We start from the raw sequence: 19697 nt of genomic DNA on the forward strand, positions 1-19697 counted from the left end.
TTGATTCTATTAAAAAAATTTTAAAAAAATAGAAAAATATTCTAGGAAAGCCGAACTAGTCATACGTAATAATTTATCATTAGTATAGATTTTAGTTTTTCGTAGTACACAGAACTATTAAATCATTGTTATGAATGTTTTGAATGTTTTTAATTATTTTAAATATGTACTATAATTTTGGTTGCTGTATATTATGTTACACTCGGCGTTTCTAAAATATACACGGTTTTCATAGTTGTTTGGTTTTTATAACGATATGTATTCGCCAGAGGTCAAACGTATTAAATGTCTGAGAAACCTGCAGATTTGTTATCCATATGAGCGCAAAGTTTATTTTCCGTCAAGTTGTAATATGCTAATACACTAATAATATGGTTTAGGAATATATACATATTATAATATTCCTCCGGTGTGTGTATACAAATAATTGATTTCATTTCTGTTTACTCGGAACGTGGATTTTCCGTTTACACAATAATATGCGTGAATATGAAAACAAGAACCTTTAATTTAATTTACAAGAAACCGGTTTTAACTACAATCGCGTAAATTATAAGCTGTATACATTACCAACCTGTCTTGTGACTTCGGTCTTAATAATAATTATAAAATAATATCTCGATAACATTATCGTTGTATTGGCGATCGGCGCGATCGATTCAGTGTGAATTCGTGATCGAACGACTATCAACGATGTCGGCGTCTCGACTATCTTTCGTCATCGTCGGTAAGTCCATAATCGATAACTAATAAATACGTTTAAACGATAATATTTAGCAATAGGTCTTTTTTTTTTTTTTGTGTTTACGCGATAAGTACCTATTTTGTTAAACAAATGATTCGATCTTCAATTTATGGGGACGGTTTCTTATGGAAAACTGGATCCAGTTTGCATTAAGAATTCAAAAATGACGATATTTTTATGATGATCGAGATAAACAATTAAAAAAATATTGGCAAGTTGACGCTTCTGTACTGTACATAGTGGGTATCGAGTGAGTCACTGTACAATGAATGTGTTAAGTTTTAAATCAATGTATTTTAATAAATTATTGTATACGAAAAACGATTCCGTGCGGAGCCGGTCTGTCAATCTATGTATATCATCGAATATTTTTCACAATATGTGCAATTCAGCTATTGAAGTAATTTATAAAATACCTCTGTCACTTATGAGGAACATCGTATTACATTTTGAAACCTTAACTATAAAATTTTAAAATTTTATACAATTTTTAACAATAAGTGTTAAAGCTTAAGTCAAGGAAAAATTATAAATAAAACAATTTAAAATAAAATAAATACATTTTTTATTACAAAATATTTGTAGTTTGTACATTTTTGTGATTTAATAATTTTTAAGTACATTTTTCATAATGCATACTAATTTTATTCAAAACGTAATTATTTTAACATAAAACAAAAGTACCTATATAACCAAGATAACATATTAAACAAAATAATGAACAGAATTTTACTCTTATAATATTATTTTTTAAATTCCTTTATTTGAAATGTAAACTAAATAAAATAAAATTTGCGCTATAACAATAATAATTATTATTATTCATAATGTGCTCACATATTAAATTATATTTTAATGTTATACATATTATGATTTATACTTCAAACAAATTATACACTTACGTACATTAAAATATCCAATCACCAAGCATACTAATCTATACAACGTAGTTTCCAAACAAGCTATGTTTTTTTATAATTTATAATTTTGAATCATGTTTGGGACAAGATTTTATTGATTTCTCAAGATCTTTTTTTTTTTACTAAGGAAATAAGTAAATAGTTTTTGCTAGTATATGTTGGTTTAAAACAACCTATCAATTTCAATAGGAAGTTATTTGCTTAAGTAAGTAACTGGGGATTACATTATTTTTCATACTGAAAAAATGATCAACTAATATAAACAGAAATTTAGTAAGTATGGAAAAATATAAACTTTAAAAAAAAAAACTTACAAATCGTAAATTCTTCAATTTTTTTTTTAAATTAGCATATACATTATTGATAATAATATAATATACTTTTATTTTATTTATATACTATAAATTACGATATAATTCTAACAAAAATTCCGACTTAATACTTCTTAATTTCTTATCAGTCATCATTAGTATCTGGGTATTTTAACGAAAAAAAACTTCACATAGGCTGACTAATATGACTGATGTGTAACAATAAGTAACTTGATAAAAGGTAAAAACATAGTTTGTTAAATCTAAAGATTCTATTGGCATAACTTTTTAGCAAATCAATGAATTCCTTTTTTATGGTCATACCTAAAAATTGATAAATGCGCAGGTTTAGAAAATTGTTTTTAAATTTTCTCAAATTTATCCATAACGCGAAGGTATTAATAAAATACCATTTTTTTGTATAATTATTTATTAACTAATATCACAAAATCATTTCAAATTGAGTAAAAGTACACATTTTCAGGTTAATTTAAATGTTCAGAAAACTTGTGAATAAAAACAAATAATAATTTTTGAATAGAATTAAATTAATATAATTTACTTCGATCAAATATCTTATAAAGCTGTGTATAAAATGTAATTAAGTATAATAAATGAGTGCCAATTAATTAACAGTTATTTACTGCAGTCATCTACCGATACCAATATTTTAGTTTTAGATAATATTCGATGTGAAGAAACGTGTTGGCTATATAATTGTAGCTGTTTTTAAGATTTTCCTATAAATATACAATATCTGTAGTATTACAACTATTATCTATATAATTTATGATTTCTTTAAAAACTTAATTGTTCGCAAAAAACTAAATTATTTAAAAAAAATGTAAACAAAAATAAATAGTAAGCACCGTTTGAGTCCTATAAACATTAATATTATATAGGAAACAATTTTTAATGATATTTAATAATATTTATACAAACATGGAACTTAATAACAAAATAAAAACGAAAATTATGAAAACAATAGAAAATTAACATTCAAGCGGTAGGACATTATAAAAAATAATGATTAAAAAAAAAAAAAAAATACGCGTTCGTAAAAAATTATAACAAACTTCGTTAGGTACACCAATCTAGTGGATCTAATTTATAATATTTATAATGAGAAATTTTAAAGTTAAATATTATATTAATGAACGTGACAATTGTTTTTAAGATTATTATTATTACAAAATCATGACAAACATCTAACGTATTGTACGTATATCTATATACAAGGTTATTTTTCAATTCTTATTAAATATAAAAACAACTGTATTCCATAATAAAAAAATATATATCTGAGATGCTGAAGGTCATGAACACTAAACAAAGAATCATTGGTTGTTATTTTTCTGTAAAAAATCAAGATTACCTCTTTGGTTGTATAGTATAGATATATAGTTAAAATAATTTAAAGGTTTCATTTATATCAATCCATACCGTACTAAACATATTATATTTGCATGCAATTTTTATTTAACTAGGTATCAATATCATTAATGAAAACCTCTCAATACTTCTTACTAACTTGTTAACTTTATCTGTACATTAAACAAGCTTCTGCACTTAGCGATTGAGTGTCCGAAATCCCCAAAACACTATGTATAAATAAAACACTCAAATCATTTTAAATTTGAATTTTATCCTGATGTACCCATTATAGCTCATCTAACCAGGGATAAAATAAAAAAGCAAAAAAATATTTTCAATATAAATATCAATCTCATTTATGTAACTAAATTTTTTTGTTAAATAAAGCCTATACATTTTGTCATTTAAGAATATAAGTATCATCTATTTTATTCGTTATCCAACACATGTTAAAAAATAAAAATACGTAATATTCTAACTCTTGTGGATATGTTTTAAATGCAATTAACTCAGCGATAATTTATTAATAAAAAATAACCAGATTTTTTCATTATCAACGAATTATTGATATTCAAATTGTTATTTTATACTTGAGCTTCATTAACAAATAGGTAATTATCACTTCATTATAACATAGTTTAAACGAATAAAATATCTATTAAATATTCATCATCTGCGGAAATTTGTTAATATTTATGTGCTGATTAATAGATGTATTTACTATATTTAAAACTATCTATATGTTTTTATGTATTATAATAAATTCATTTATTTTGTACATTATACCCTCGGTTATCTACTACTAGCAGATAACATTGATCATATCTTAAACCTTTAAATCTTTTTATTAATATAATATGTAGAGATATGTTATTATCATTTAATCGTAATTAAAAAATTATCAATTTTCAGTGTGTTTTGGACTAGCGGTTTTATCCGTTTGCGATGCAGTACCGTTGGACGATATTGCATTTCCCGAATCACTGACTTCACGGTATCAATCTTCATCATGGGTCAATTATGATACAGCACCTAAAAGGACTACAAGACAAGGAAGTCGTCGTCCCAGACCTCCGATATCTAACGTAGAAGATCCATTTGGAGGGCTCGATCCACAAACAAGCAATCAAGGCCAATGGTCTAACCAAAGACCTAACCAAAGACCTAACCAACAACAAGGCTTTAATAATAGACCATCTGGTCAAAACCAATGGGGTAACCCTGGACAAAATCAATGGGGCACAAATGGTTTTAACCCCGGTCAAAACCAATGGGGTACCAATGGTAATAATCCTGGTCAAAGCCAATGGGGCACAAACGGTAATAACCCTGGTCAAAATGGTCAAAACCAATGGGGTTCTAACAGTAACAATCCCAATCAAAACCAATGGGGTTCTAACGGTAACAATCCCAATCAAAACCAATGGGGTACCAATGGTAATAGTCCTAATCAAAATCCAGTTCAAACTACCACGACTGCAACGAACAGTGAACAGAATATCGAAGCTCAACGTAACACATGTAACACGAGATGTAGAGAAATGATTACAAACGAATACAATCCTGTCTGTGGAAGTGATTCTCAAACATACCAAAATAGAAGATTTTTGGATTGTGTGGCCAACTGTGGTATACGTAAGTATTGTTCTTTTGTTTGTAACTCGGTCAATGAACTAGCTTAGGTAACTAAATGTGTTATATAATCATAATCGCTTGAGATAAAAAGGATATTGTATTCATTTATTTATTTTACTGAAATGTGATATTTTTTTGTAAGCATTTATAATATACTATACAACACTCATTGTGTATTAATATTATATTATACTTTTGGTATAATTTGATTTTTCTTGAGATTCAATAAGTATCAATAATATTTAAATTATTCTCGATTTCCTCAAACTTAAAGTTCCTATTGTTTTCGATTATTCATCCATAATACATTCCATTTGCAACTTACTCTGGATCATATTATTTTTTCAAAAAAATGTTCCTAACTATGTCGCATTACAACAATATTTTATTTCTTATAAAGTATATATAAAAATAATTAAATGAAAATATGTTTTTGTTTATGTGATTACCAACTATACATTTGTACACGATTTCTAGAAATATTTGTTTAACGTAAAATAATTTACAAAATATCATGTCTGATAATATGTGCAGTTAATGTCATTAAGCCATAAATAATATTGTGTTTGTTTTTTTTACAGCCACCGAATTCAGTTACATCGGTACTTGTGTGACGACGACCGAACGCACCAATCGCGCAACATAAAATTCAAAATTTCACTACTGTTTCAGCTATAAATAGATAAATGGTTGATTATTTTATAAATATATAATTAATTTTTAGATACATTTTGTACAATAGACGTGATATACAATGTAATGTGTTATATATTTTTTGATAATATTGTAACGACTGTTTACACACAATATAATATTTTCTAAATTACCAAATGTTTTTAAATAGACCTAGTTTTGAGGAGAAAAAATTAAACGTAAATAATATAATTGTGTTAAACGAATAATATTGGACGGATCACGATGATGAGCGTCTGGAAACTCGTATTATAATATGGTGCAGTGGCGGTGTGAAGAGCAGTTTAATAGCGGTCGTGCAACGTAAATTCGACAACAATGGTCGAGTAATAGGTTAAATTATATTCCCAATTCAATACATGGTTGGCCGACGGCGACAACAATGATGCCAGTATAATTCGTTTAACTCGGTTTCCTCCGTACCAATCTTTGAACTTCAGATTTTTTTTCTTATCAAGGTCCCCTTAGGTTCCACCTTCTTGCTCTGAAAGTTCAACGGTTACTACGACGATCGCCCGCTACACGCCTATTCTTTGATGTAGTATCGATAAGAATTTGAAGTCGACCATTTGGAATAAAAGCATATTCAGAGGAAATAATTAGATAATATTTAAATGAAAAGTGAAAACGTATTTGAAACCGTACTGGAACACCGTATGACCTGAACAAAATTTAAACTGTTTTTATAAGTGTTCAGAAATGTGTTTTTATAATAACTGTTTTAATATGATGTACCTAAATATATTTAATGTTTAGCCGCAATATTGAACCTATCGACTATAAACTATAATATGACGTGCGATGATTAAAAAAAAATATGAAGTGTAGTACAATAATGAAAATATGACTGCTTACTGTTTAGCTATACGGTTTATATAATATCCAATAATAATTACTTTACTCTATTATGTTTGCAATATTCTTACTTCCTTAGTTTCTAGTCCCTTAATATTACTTTAGATGTACGGTAAAAAGAAAAAAAAATTGCTTTCAGTTAAACAAACATTTCTTGTTCCCTATTCTCGCGCCACTGCGTTTTATTTGAGACGAATATAATATTAATATTGTCAAACAAGGGCCCCTCGATGACGAACATCGCGGTACGTCGTGATGAACAAGTACGAAACACGTCTCGGACGAGAAATTTATTGGCATAACCTTGCGATGGGTCAAAGTCATTTTGAACGAAGCGCACCACAATATTCACATCGTGATGAATATAAATCATTTACAAAACGCATTTACCTACTAGACAGACGAATGAAAGAAAACAAACATAATAACACAAAGCACATCCTTTGTATATAAACATAATAATGTTCATACATTGCAGTTTTGTTACATAATTGGTGGACAAGCAGCCACGACGGCAGTAGGAGGGACGACCAATTATATTATAGCAGCAAGTATGATATAGGTATGACCTTTCTCACGTCAGTCGCTCAAAAGGAAAAAAATAAAATAATACTCTTATGGGTAGGAGAACCGTCTATATAAGAGAGCTGCACTGCGTCGTCCTGCGAACAAAACGTTTAGTTCCGAGTTCACGAAACACGCAAAAATTATTGTTATTATTATCACCATAAAGAAGTTTACAAAACACAGAACGAATACATCATGAAATCTTTGACGTTAATCCTGTTAGTAGGTAAGTCGATATTTTTAGTATTATTAATTATTATCATCAATAACAGTTATAGTTTTAACTGAGCGAAGAATAAACGCATAATATTGCATGTACGTAGGTGTAAGACGTTTTCGTGTTTCGATTTAAATAATTACTATAAGTTAAAATAAAATATGATATGATAAATACACAGGCTCAACTTTCAAGGGAGCTATAAACTCGTGGAAAACAAAAAAATTTATACCCGACGCAATGTGTGTGTGAATAATGTTAAAAGTTTTCGGCATGTTCAAGGAGCTTCATCGTGTTAGATTACATTTTTTTGACAGCATGATGTTGTGTATTTTAATTTCAACACACTGATAGCTGCGTTAAATTCTGAAACATAGAAAACAATAGTCGAATTAATCGAGATCATTAACTTTCGGAATAAAAGTATTAAAGCGTTTTGATTTATGAAAGTGTTTCGTCCATTATTAATCTAGTGTAAATTAGATATATCTATTATATATGTTTTGGTCCATTCCGCGAGATGTACTAAATTAATATTTTGTCAACTTAGCACTGATATATTAATTCTGATATGGTACATCCATTTTTTGACTTTGAACCATATTCTATTTTAAAAAATTTCAGTGGTTATTTTAAAATTATTTATTTATTTTTTTTTTTTTTTTGAGATAATAAGTATCTGTATTTAAAATTACTTACGTACCTACGTCATCACGTAATTTAAAATTTAATTTACTTTTGGTTTTAAACCCAAGAACGGTCGAATTCTATGTAATTATGGTATTCAACTAATGATGATAATTCAATTCCACAATTAAACAAAAGAAATAAAATTAATTTACTAAAACAATTTACATTTTTATAATACTAAATCATTGTATATAATTATAACTAATATTATGTTAAGCATTATTTATCACGTAAAAATAGAATTTTTACTAATCAATATAAATTCATTGTTAGATACTCGTGTATAATAACTCATTACCTAGCATATAATATAAATTTATATGTTAAATTTATTGTTTTTAACTATAACTTTTACTATTTTTTTTTATTTTGACCTAAAATATTTTTTTGTACGATAAACCATTGGTTGTGTATACTTATTGTTATAACTTCAGCTTAACAGAAGAGGTGTAGAGTAATCAATATACATTTAAACACTATCTTTTTATCTTTGTACATTTATTTTTAACCATTCGCGATCGACTACAATCCCGTTTTATTATTTTAACTATTATTAGACCATGATAATAATTAAATAAAATAAAAAATTGTTGACCTAGTTAATTTAATTTTTAAATTGAAGATGAAGGACACTTTCTTATTTTTAAGGAAGCATGAATCAAAACAATTTAAGGATCCTGTAGTGACAACATTCTTTTTCTGATATTGGCTTACTTTATCATTATTATACTCCATATACCATACCTACTGTTAAAAGGAATTATTAACTATCGGCTTTGTTGTATAAAAAAGTTATTTTTCCCATTATAATTCAGTATTCATTGTTGGGTGTGTTCAAAATGAATTTGACATCGATTTTTATTTTTGATTAATAGCAATAATTATCGTCCAGTACATCACTATCGCGTTTTCGCGTTTTATTGTTTTACATTCACATGCTTAAATAGCATCGATTTAATAAAAAATAAAAGGAACAACTCAAATTAAGTTTCGTTTCATGAGAAAATATTCTGAAATTAAACAATTTTTTTTCCACGTGAACCAAATTTTTGAAATTGTAATAATTTACTTCTCTGTGAAAGATAAGGAGTTCACATTTTGATATTAACTATTAACTTAAAAATGACAAAAATTTAGTAATAACCTTTCTCACTGGATGTTTTGTAATATCTATATAATATTAAAATCATATGCGAAAGTAAAGCAATAATGGTAAAAACACAAAATTTTTTAACGACTAGTATCGCTATACATGACATCTATTGTACAACTTTTAACATTTGTCCTAAGCAAACTATGACATGACTATACAGTACACGAGTCGATAACGAACAAATGCAATAAACTCAGATATATCATGATATATACTTTTTATGATTTATCCAATAAAAAATTCTTTGTATTTATAGCAAAATAATATTATTATCTTATTATTATTTTTTTATTCATTATATCATGTCTTTTCATAACTTGTGTCTATCTAAATAGAACATTTAGTTTTGAAATCCAGTTTTAGTTAAAGCATAGTTCATAATATATTAATCTTACTCTAAATACAATCTCTTTCTGTTGATAATAAAACAATATCATGTAATTCATGTCCATTCATTGTTTCAAATTTATCATCTATTATAATTTACTGATTTTTGGAAAATATTTTTCAGCTGTTCTCTCTCTGAACTGAAATACAACTATAATTATCTTGTACCTATGGTTAAAAACACAATAATTCCCTTAAGTCAAAAAGTTCCGTATAAAAATATGTTGTTTTTTATTTTTATGAGACACGTCGACATCTTAGACAATTTCAAAATCTTAGAGAAAACATAGTTATTTAAAGTCAATAACATTTTAGATGACCTACCTACCGTCTTACGTTTTTTTTTTTTTTTTTTTTTTTTTTATGACAAGAAAATCTTGTTATATTTTTTTCCCTAACAATCTCTGTGTAAAGTTCATAAATATATATATGGCACTAGTTCCAATATTGACAGTTAGTTTTTTGATATAGCTATACTAACGCTTATACCTACTTTCAAAAGTCTCAAGAAACGTTTGAACGCACTCCGTCCCAGGGTAAAAATAAGACGCACACGCACGGGAATTAATTTTAATGATATTTAAAAAAAATAACAACGGTTATCTGCGTAACTTATAATGTCGTAATGTCGTAGGTCTGGCCGTCGCGTTGGTGTCGGTGAATGGAAGTCCGGCCGGCGACAAGAAGATAGGCACCAGCCATAAGTTGAAGACGACCAGCACAACGACAACGATTTCGCCAGCCCGCAAATGCAAACCGTGCCCGGACAATTACAACCCAGTTTGCGGATCTGATGGGGCCAAAGTGAACTTGAGCTTCGGCAACAAGTGCGTGATGGAGAAATACAACTGCGAGCACAATGCAAGTGAGTAGAGTACAATCAGTCGACGATATTAATGGTCTATATATATTATGTACTACAACAGCCCCATTTGGGTTTAATGGTCGGAAATCGCGTAGTGCACGAACACATCATGCAAACAGTTATACGGCGCGGCCTAAACACTCTATAAACACCTCGTTAACGCGCGGAGAGCGAACAAAAACCCGGTTTTCAGTTATAGGCTCTTATTATAATCGGTGTAACAGTCATTTAACGCTGAAAAACCCATTTGTTACCCATCATTTATTTATTACTTTTTCGTTATTAGTATTATTTCTCTTCCCGTCATAGAAATTGTTTAACGATCGATTTCAATTCGTCGTCGCGACACCCTTCGACGGTAACCGCCGCGCGGCGTCGGAAAAGCCGAAACACTCGAATTCCAAACGTATTTTGTAATTGGTACGTTGGACGGTAAAACTAATTGCACGGGACGTCACTCATGTGAGTATAATATCATTATGATAGAGGCAAAAAAACTATGTTGCGTGTTCGTCATTCGTCACGCGTTTTAATATAGAAAAAAAAAAAAGAAGAATGAATTGCGCGTATCCGTTTATTGCATTTATTATTATTGTACGCAATAGTACAATGTTATATCATGCGATTGACTTGTGAATAAAAATCTAAAACCAAAGAAACGGGCTGCTCATACTATACCTGCTACAATGCGTGGTTACCGCATTGACCAAACATCGAATATGTCTTAGAATGACTTTCGATTTTATTTGTCGTTTCATTTTTGAATTTTTCAATTCAATTTGAACGGCGTTATCGACTGTAAATAATTTTCTAGAAGTTCACGGCGTGCGTTAAGTCATACACGTTTAAAGATATATTAAAAAAATATATTCGCATTGTAGTTAAGATTACATCAATAAAAAATACGCACTTAATACTTATTATACTCGTATAGTATAATACCTGGTACGTTATCGAATCTTGCGTGCAACGTTAAGATCGACTACCTATATAATTTTCGAACCTCGGCCGTTTTCCGTCCGTTGTCCACATACCGTGTGTAGCAACTCGAAAACATTTTACGTACGTGGTTAATAATATTGTCTTGTACCACAAAAACGCGTGTGTGTGTTATTCGACGGAGAAAATATTGTACTAATAATCGTAATCTGGAACGGAGCACGAATCGTAATCGCACCGATTATTTAAAGTATTACGTTCGTTTAATATCTGTATATACTAATTATACTACCTAATATAGTGAAACCAATTAAAACGAACGTATGTGGCGGAAAGACAAATCGTCTCGGTTAATCCGCCTCGATGAACCATTCCGGTGAAGATGGTATACGTTTTTATGCGTTCTCAAACATATGCGAAAAATATACGACGCGTCGATGTGATATTATATCGTTATATTAATATATTATGATAGATATCGTGTACATTACACTTACTGCAGTAAAATTTATCTAATTACCTTTATTGTATGCTTGCAAACTAATGCCATGGATATAACAATATTATGTATTGAGATATTGATGAACGGGGAAAAAAATGTTACTCACTTTTTATATTTTATCCGATAAGAATCGCACGAGCTCGTAAAAACGTACATCCGTGCACATAAATTATACGATTAAACAAGTATACTCAAGGGCGTCATCATACTATATAATAAACCTCTACTTGGTTGAAATGTTTAGTCAGTCCCTCTAGACACGCATTCGCTTCAGTCGCGCATTTCAACTGTACACGACTATATGGGCCTATATAATACATTTTACCTCTGATACTTCATTTGTTTGCATCCGGCTTATCGAAACAGATCCCTTATAAGTTAAAAGTTTAAACTGCGCTATAGCGTAAAAGTGAGATTTTGATTTTTATAGCAACTGATATTGTACCGTGCAATAAACAGTTAAATACATGACATTCGTCGACCCGAAGTGCGGGTTGTTCATAGACAGTGCCTAAAATACTCTCTTCTGATATTTTAAAGAGTGCAATAGACGTATTTCTTGGACGTAATATCACAGCATGTATTTATATAAAATTCGAACTAAATTATATATATTAACTAACCTAACCTCTACTAAAATAATATGTTGTAATTGTATTTTTTCTTACAAAAAACCAACTTCGTCTTGAACAAGTTATGATAAAAAATTTCAAAGGAAAACATATAAATAAACTTTACTATAATAATTCATTTACGTGGACTATAGTGATTTACTAAAAAAAATATACTAATAAAAATTTAGTGTTTTAATGATTTTTTAAATATTTAGTCACTAAGACACTAAACCATTTTTTGTAAGTATAATTACAATTTTTGCAGTTTATCTACAAAAAAAAAAGAGTGAATAATTGAGTGCATTTATATAGTGCTCACCAAATTCCTCTGCACACCATTTTACACATTCATCATTTAGACAGTATAAACTATAATACACATTTTAAATTTCATAAATTTTAATTATTTATTATTTATTATTTCGAAATATTTAATTTGTATTTGTAAACAAGTAATTATACAAATAAACACACATTTTTTTTCGTAAGAAATTGATAACTCCGAAAACTTTGGTCGTTGGTGTGCAGCGTCAACTGATAAATGATTATTAATTTAAGTTTTACACAGGCAATAATTCAGTTGTTTACAGAGATATGCTCACTGGAAACTGTTCGGAGTTATTGAAAGTCTTCTTAGAAATTACTGATTAATTCAGGTGCAAATTCTGCATAGTCTGCAATAATTTTAAACAACAAAATGTAACTAAATATATTGTACACGGCGTATACGAATATAATATATGGTATCTAGTTGATGGTTTACGTCAGAAAATTATTTTTAGTTCATCAGCTATTGTTAATACAAATACGTGGCTAAGAAATATAATAAACTTTCTGATTCTTAAAAATCGTTTCGTAACAACAATAATAAAATAATAATGACAACCTTAAAATAGTAAAAACATATTTTTATTTTATTATCTGACCTTCAGTTTGACAAAGCTCTTTTCAAATAATCTATTTATACGTTTAAATTTACATATAATATTATTAGACCACGAGTCACTGAACCGTAAAAATTAACGTTCAACACATATCTCATCTTTATCAAGGATAAAATTTAGTATGTTTTTAACTTAGTAAAAACTTATGACTCTATAAGACAAATTATTATCAGTTAATTCACAATTGGAATACAAACAAAACTTTATTTAATACGTGTGTTATGTTTTTATGATTAATTTCTTAAACAATTTAATTATGGACTTGATTATAACAATACATCAGCTAAAATTTGACTATCTCTTTACATTTTTTTTTTTTTTTTTTTTTTATATACAAAAATTTCGATATCCACAGCTAGTGTTTAACTGCAACTGTAAAACTTTTTGTTCAATTATTTTGCATTTATATTTATTACCAATAAATAATAAATGTGTATGACATAATTACGTATAAAATAAATATATTAACTTTACATTTGTACAAATATTTTTGTTTTATTTTTTATTGCGAAAACGCTTCAAGAAAAACCCTAAAATATTAGATAATGTGAAAAAGTGAACTAGTTAGCTAAAACCTAAAAATATGCAAAATCATGCTAATTCAAATTTTAGATTTAAATTCCCCATATTTAAAATAATATTTTTATTTAAATATCTAAAATCAACATGCAAATGCTAGTAGTCCCTAAGCTTAAGTAATGGTGCTTAAACATAAAATATTTAATTTGTGTTTTATGATATTCGATCAAATGAGTTTTTTGGTGAATGTTGTAGGCATATTCCAGGTAAAATGTGTGAACTTCACTAATTAAACGAACAAACAAATTTTTCAAATGAGTAAACATGAAATTTCTACTGTCAGTGTGTTTAAATAAAATATAAAAGTAATATATTACAATATATTATTTTTATTTACCAATAAAACATTAAAACGCGGCACCCTGCATATTGGTATTATTTATTATGCGAAATCGAATTTTTGAATAAAGAATACTAAAAACCATTTTGAGTAGGTAACGTTCGTAAAATTAATTGGCTGAGAAAAAGCTATATTATAATTAGTGAAAACACTTCTACATAATGCCTGTTCAATTTCTTTTGTCACTCGGTCAAAAATATACAAAACGAAAAAGTTTTTAAAAGTTTGAGCCCGTATTAAACGGGGGATCTAAAACTAGTGACAGGATATGCTATATTTAGTATTTTCTTATAACTTTTATGATTAAACTTCTTGGTTCATCAGAACTTTTGATAAATTATATCTATTACAAATCAATGTGTTTTTATTCGAAATAGCCCATGAAAAAAAAAATTATTGTTTCCAAGCCATTCAAGGTGTTTCATTTGAGCCAATTATACATTATATTATGACATACGTAATTATATAGACGTAGGTAGTTGATATATTATCACAGTAAACAAAAGAAAAAATAACAGTTGTCTTTACTTTACAATATTGACAAAATAATAATACTTAAAGTTTAAATGACGATAATATTTTATTGCGAAATCAATAACGTCATTTTAAACTTTCAAGTAAAAACCATATGATATAAACCTCTTAATTCATGTCACCAAACATATTATTTTAAAGTCATATCAATTAAATTAAAGTACACGTTTTTGAAATGACGTCCTACCTCAAACATTTTCACACCTAATGTATTATATTTTGTTTTATTTCATACACGTTTGCACTCAAGACCATTATCCCATTGCAGCGTAAAAGATTAAGCTAGAATTTTTTAAATCTTATTAAAATATTTAATAGTAAATTTTATTAGAGTTAGTTAAATAAAATATTATCTAATCACGTGTGTATAATAAACCGTATAATATAAGTAAAATTTGTTCTGATAATCAGGAAATAATACAAACTAAAAGTAAATGATTACAGTCGATTATAAATTATAAAAAAATTAGTAAGTACTTAATAACTGATAAAATTAATAATTATTATTAAAAATACTTTTCTGATTTATTCAAAATTATTTCAAGCCCACAGGAAACACAAATGTGTATAAAACAATAAGTATCTATTGTAACAAATTTATGACGTAAAAAAAAAAAATAAATAATAAAAATATTTACTACAACTTGAATACAAATGGTTCAAGTTTTTTTTGGATTAATAAATTGTTTTATACAATAATTATTTTTTTTTAATTTTAATTTTTCTACCTTTATTATAAAGTTTGAATTTTAAATAATGCCATTGGCGTAAACAAATAAAAAAAATAATATTGATTATAATTGATATAATATTACGAAAGTTACACGAATTTAATCCGCATAAAAGCCACTATAACACCATAAGATATTTTTTTTTTTTTTTACTAAAACAAGATAAAAGTAATTTGATCTACCCCACAAAATCTTTACAAATAATATGCATTTTTCCCAAATTAAAAATTATGACTCGTTATCGCCAATACTTTGGATTACATAACGAAAATTTTGGAATATTAATAAGAATGATATCGATTATAACTAATATTCATACATATTATAATAAAATGAACACAAAATATTTTATATAACAGTTTTTTAACTACTTTAAAAAAAAAAGTATACTTCGTTTTCTTTATAAAAATATAATTTTTTTTCTTTATGAATACTATTAAGCATTCGATTGTAACAAAATATATTTTTATATCGTTTACTTTATTTTTTTTCTAATATTATTATTTTTATGGTTTATATATATACTATGAAATTAAATTGAAAAACAAGAATGCAGTCTAAAATATGTTTTTACAAATATTCACTCATCATTCTAAACCAATTACTTTTTCTCTCTACGTAAAATTCTGAAAATTTAAAAAACTAAAACTACAGGAAAAACAAACAAATATTTTAATACTATTTATACAAACTAAATGAGTACATTATGTATAGATCGATTTTTGAACAAAACCAATATAGATGAGGGGAGTGCTCATTGTTTTAAAACACTAGAATACAATGTTGATATTATGTTCTCGAATAATAAAATTAAATTTTTATATGGTATGCACCACTAAATGATTAATAATTGTTCATAAAGTGCATATTAACACAAAAAAAAACATTTTATAAAAATGTGAATAATTGATAGGTATAAAATCAAAAAACAATAGGTATTAGATTAAAAAGTATTTTTAACAGCTAAAAATAGGAATATTTCGACTTCGTGTCATACTTATAAATATTTTTGTTAAGATTAAACGAACAGTCAATATATTATGTTATTATTAAATAAACAACTATAAAAACTAAAAGTATAAACAATATTAAATACTCATAAATATTTTGTGTACCTACCTAAATTTAAATCACATTTAAACACAATAATAAATCGAATTCGAGCACTAAGTTTCTATCCTCGACTAAACACTCAGTAAACTAATAATTTCGATCTATTTCAAATTCAGGATAAATGTTACATTACATTATAATAGTTAGCTACAATTTCATCAAAATATTATAATTTATAAAGTGGAAACTGCAGTGCGGCATGCATTTGTTTCAATAGCGTGACAGATTAACTGAAATTCATTTTGTTCTATAAAATACAAAGCATGATTTTGTTGGAAATTCTACTGGTTATGTTGCGAATTTCTCGAAAACTATACTGAGAAATTTCACAAATGACTTATATGTAGCACATGTGTCAAATTTCTAATGGAGTGGTTATGTGAAACTTTTAAATCATTAATTTTATTCAAAAACAAATTCATAAACAAAACAAACAAAATACATATCGCTACAATAGCTTTATTAGACCAATACAACATATATCATATTATATTGTAATTTTAATTTAAAAACACAAGTGTGTCTTGTTTATCAACATTTACCATTTAAAACTTAAAGTCACGTGTTTTGCTTATTCAACGTCAATAATAAATATATATTAGACTTATTCAATCATGACAGAAATTCAATAAAATATTTTAATTATTTAACCGTAAAATTTAGTTAAAGTACGACACTACGACGTATAAACGCATATTATAATTATATGTAAATGTTTTTATATGAAATTATTCTGTGCAGATCGATCGATCATTAAAATGAATCAACTGTATGCTTTTAGTAAAAAATAAAAATATAAAACTCTTATATTTACAACATTTTTTGATTCCCGTGATTTCAAATAAAATCGTAACAATAAACCTTCACGGATTCGGTGTGTGTGGGTGTATTCATTCGAAAATTCGTTTGAATTAATGAACTAATAATATACTAAGCTAATATTTTTTAATACGAATCGATAAGCAACCTAAAAAATTAATCAGGAAGAAAAAAAACACGATATTAAAATACAACAAAATGTTTTGAGTTAAAATATTTAGTGTAATGTGCAAAATAGTTTAACTGTATATTATGTTATCCATTCAATATAAAACCAAAAATTGAGAGATTGAAATCCAAAGCTTACAAAATCGAGTTAAACCCGTCATCATTCGTAAAGGGAAAAAAAACGTTGAGAAATTGACCTCAGAATAGGTCAAAGCGTATTACTTTTTATTCAAATCAAATTTTAGTCAAAGGTTTAAAAATGACTGGATTATTCAAAAAAACTATCTCCATTCATAAAAATGATATTTAAGTAATTCAAAACGTACTTACTTCAGTTGTATGCCAAAATGTACTATTATCTATGTTAAATGAATGGACATCAGTCATCAACATTACCAAAACGAATTATTTTCATTAATTACTCTAATCATATACACCATAACCTGTGTTTTAGGTAGGCATAGAAAAAATAAAATAGTTTATCTAAAACGTACCAAAATTTTAATCAAGTTATTATTACAATTATGAATTTTGAAATTAAATAAATCTTTTTTAAAAATGTGACTCTAGTTTTTTGAATAAGTTTGAATTTTTTAAAATGAAAATGACAAAATATTATTACTTAATAGTTTATTAAAAAAAGTCACCTCCAATAATTATTTGTCGATTTCAAAAGTGATTTGCTTATGTTGACGATGTTTTTTCCATTTTTATCTTTTTTTTTTAATTTCTTTTGAGTTTATAAATTTAAACTTTTTATATATTTTCTCAGTATCGATCATTTTCAATAAAACATGAATACAAAGAAAATATCCAATAAGCTGTTGTAAACACAAAAATCTAAATTATTATAAATCTTAAAATACCAATAATGTAGAATTTAAACATAGAAAATAATTAATATTTATTTATTTATTTTTTAATCACTATAACTCATAAATTCATTACATTTGTGGGACTTCAGTTAACTTAAATTGGTTTCAGAAAAAATGTAGAAAATTGCTTTTCTGAAAAATCAGTATTTTTGTAATAGTAAGTTTTGGATTCCACCACTCAATTATAAAATACACCACGCGCGTATAAACGTTTAGGTGCACTTTAGGATTTTAGTATATAAATACTTATAAACTGCACATTTAGTATACATCAAGCGTACCTACCTACTATACGTATAATATATAGCGGCAATCGATATATCCTTCGTAACATCCGTAACTGCAACGGTCGAAGACAATAATATAATGTATAATGTATATGATGTGCGTAATTTAACCGGAACTTACTTTATTACAATATAATATCAAATACGAACACGTAAAGCTGTGGATTATTCGTGCGCTGATGTATTAATATTTGTGTTACAGAACTCACGGTGAAATTGGAGTCCGAATGCCCGAACAGCAAAGGCATCCGTCTTGCTTAACTGAACACACACGTCCTAATCAACAGCACTATTAAATATATAAAATAAATAAAAAAAAAAAATGTTTATATATTTATCGGCAAACAGCACAAGAAGACATCGGTGAAGATAATATACAGATCGAAAGAAAATTCGTCAATATATTTTTTACTTTTTTCACGACCACCGTCCACACACGTACACCACAAGCGGATATTAGGTTTAAACCACTACGCACGCACACGTAAACACAACACAATAATATGTCTACGTTATTTTAATATTATATTATTCGGCTACTTTAAAATCGCTTACCTATTGTATTATCATTATTATTTCGTCAGCCTCGTAGTATTTATATAATAATATAATACCTCGTGTACACGTGAATCTTACGTAAATAATAATATATAAAAATATATTATTGATTGTAACGACGCATTTTATCACAAAATGTCATGTACATGTTCGATTATTATATTAATACGTGTAATTATTACCATTCAGCGAATATTGTAGCCATCAAAATTGTTATTCATTTATAATAAATTGCTTTTAGATACAATTTCATCGAAAACATTTATGCCTGAATAAACGAGT

At 27.1% G+C, this 19697-nt stretch overlaps 2 protein-coding genes across 2 annotated transcripts; both read left to right on the forward strand.

The window, feature by feature from the left end:
- Nucleotides 1-620: 620 nt before the first annotated feature.
- On the forward strand, nucleotides 621-5745 carry LOC112594041 (bifunctional endo-1,4-beta-xylanase XylA). Its single transcript, XM_025338643.1, has 3 exons — nucleotides 621-727; nucleotides 4263-4985; nucleotides 5567-5745. The coding sequence occupies exons 1-3, from the start codon at nucleotides 694-696 to the stop codon at nucleotides 5629-5631; spliced, it is 822 nt and encodes a 273-aa protein (XP_025194428.1). The 5' UTR covers nucleotides 621-693; the 3' UTR covers nucleotides 5632-5745.
- A 1443-nt stretch (nucleotides 5746-7188) lies between these two features.
- LOC112594019 lies at nucleotides 7189-19411 on the forward strand. Its single transcript, XM_025338609.1, has 3 exons — nucleotides 7189-7326; nucleotides 10182-10412; nucleotides 19060-19411. Exons 1-3 carry the CDS (start codon nucleotides 7296-7298, stop codon nucleotides 19116-19118), a joined length of 321 nt encoding a protein of 106 aa, XP_025194394.1. The 5' UTR covers nucleotides 7189-7295; the 3' UTR covers nucleotides 19119-19411.
- Nucleotides 19412-19697: the final 286 nt, after the last annotated feature.

The sequence above is a fragment of the Melanaphis sacchari genome, unplaced genomic scaffold, assembly GCF_002803265.2.
Source record: "Melanaphis sacchari strain LSU unplaced genomic scaffold, SCAv2.0 Contig21_pilon_pilon, whole genome shotgun sequence".
Classification (NCBI taxonomy): domain Eukaryota; kingdom Metazoa; phylum Arthropoda; class Insecta; order Hemiptera; family Aphididae; genus Melanaphis; species Melanaphis sacchari.

What these genes read in the sequence shown, in the direction of transcription:
- LOC112594041 (XM_025338643.1), top strand. Translation starts at nt 694, where the DNA reads ATGTCGGCGTCTCGACTATCTTTCGTCATCGTCG. An exon ending in ACTATCTTTCGTCATCGTCG is followed by an intron (nt 728 to 4,262) that starts GTAAGTCCATAA and finishes ATCAATTTTCAG; the next exon opens with TGTGTTTTGGACTAGCGGTT. An exon ending in TGTGGCCAACTGTGGTATAC is followed by an intron (nt 4,986 to 5,566) that starts GTAAGTATTGTT and finishes TTTTTTTTACAG; the next exon opens with CCACCGAATTCAGTTACATC.
- LOC112594019 (XM_025338609.1), top strand. Translation starts at nt 7,296, where the DNA reads ATGAAATCTTTGACGTTAATCCTGTTAGTAG. An exon ending in GACGTTAATCCTGTTAGTAG is followed by an intron (nt 7,327 to 10,181) that starts GTAAGTCGATAT and finishes GTAATGTCGTAG; the next exon opens with GTCTGGCCGTCGCGTTGGTG. An exon ending in CAACTGCGAGCACAATGCAA is followed by an intron (nt 10,413 to 19,059) that starts GTGAGTAGAGTA and finishes TTTGTGTTACAG; the next exon opens with AACTCACGGTGAAATTGGAG.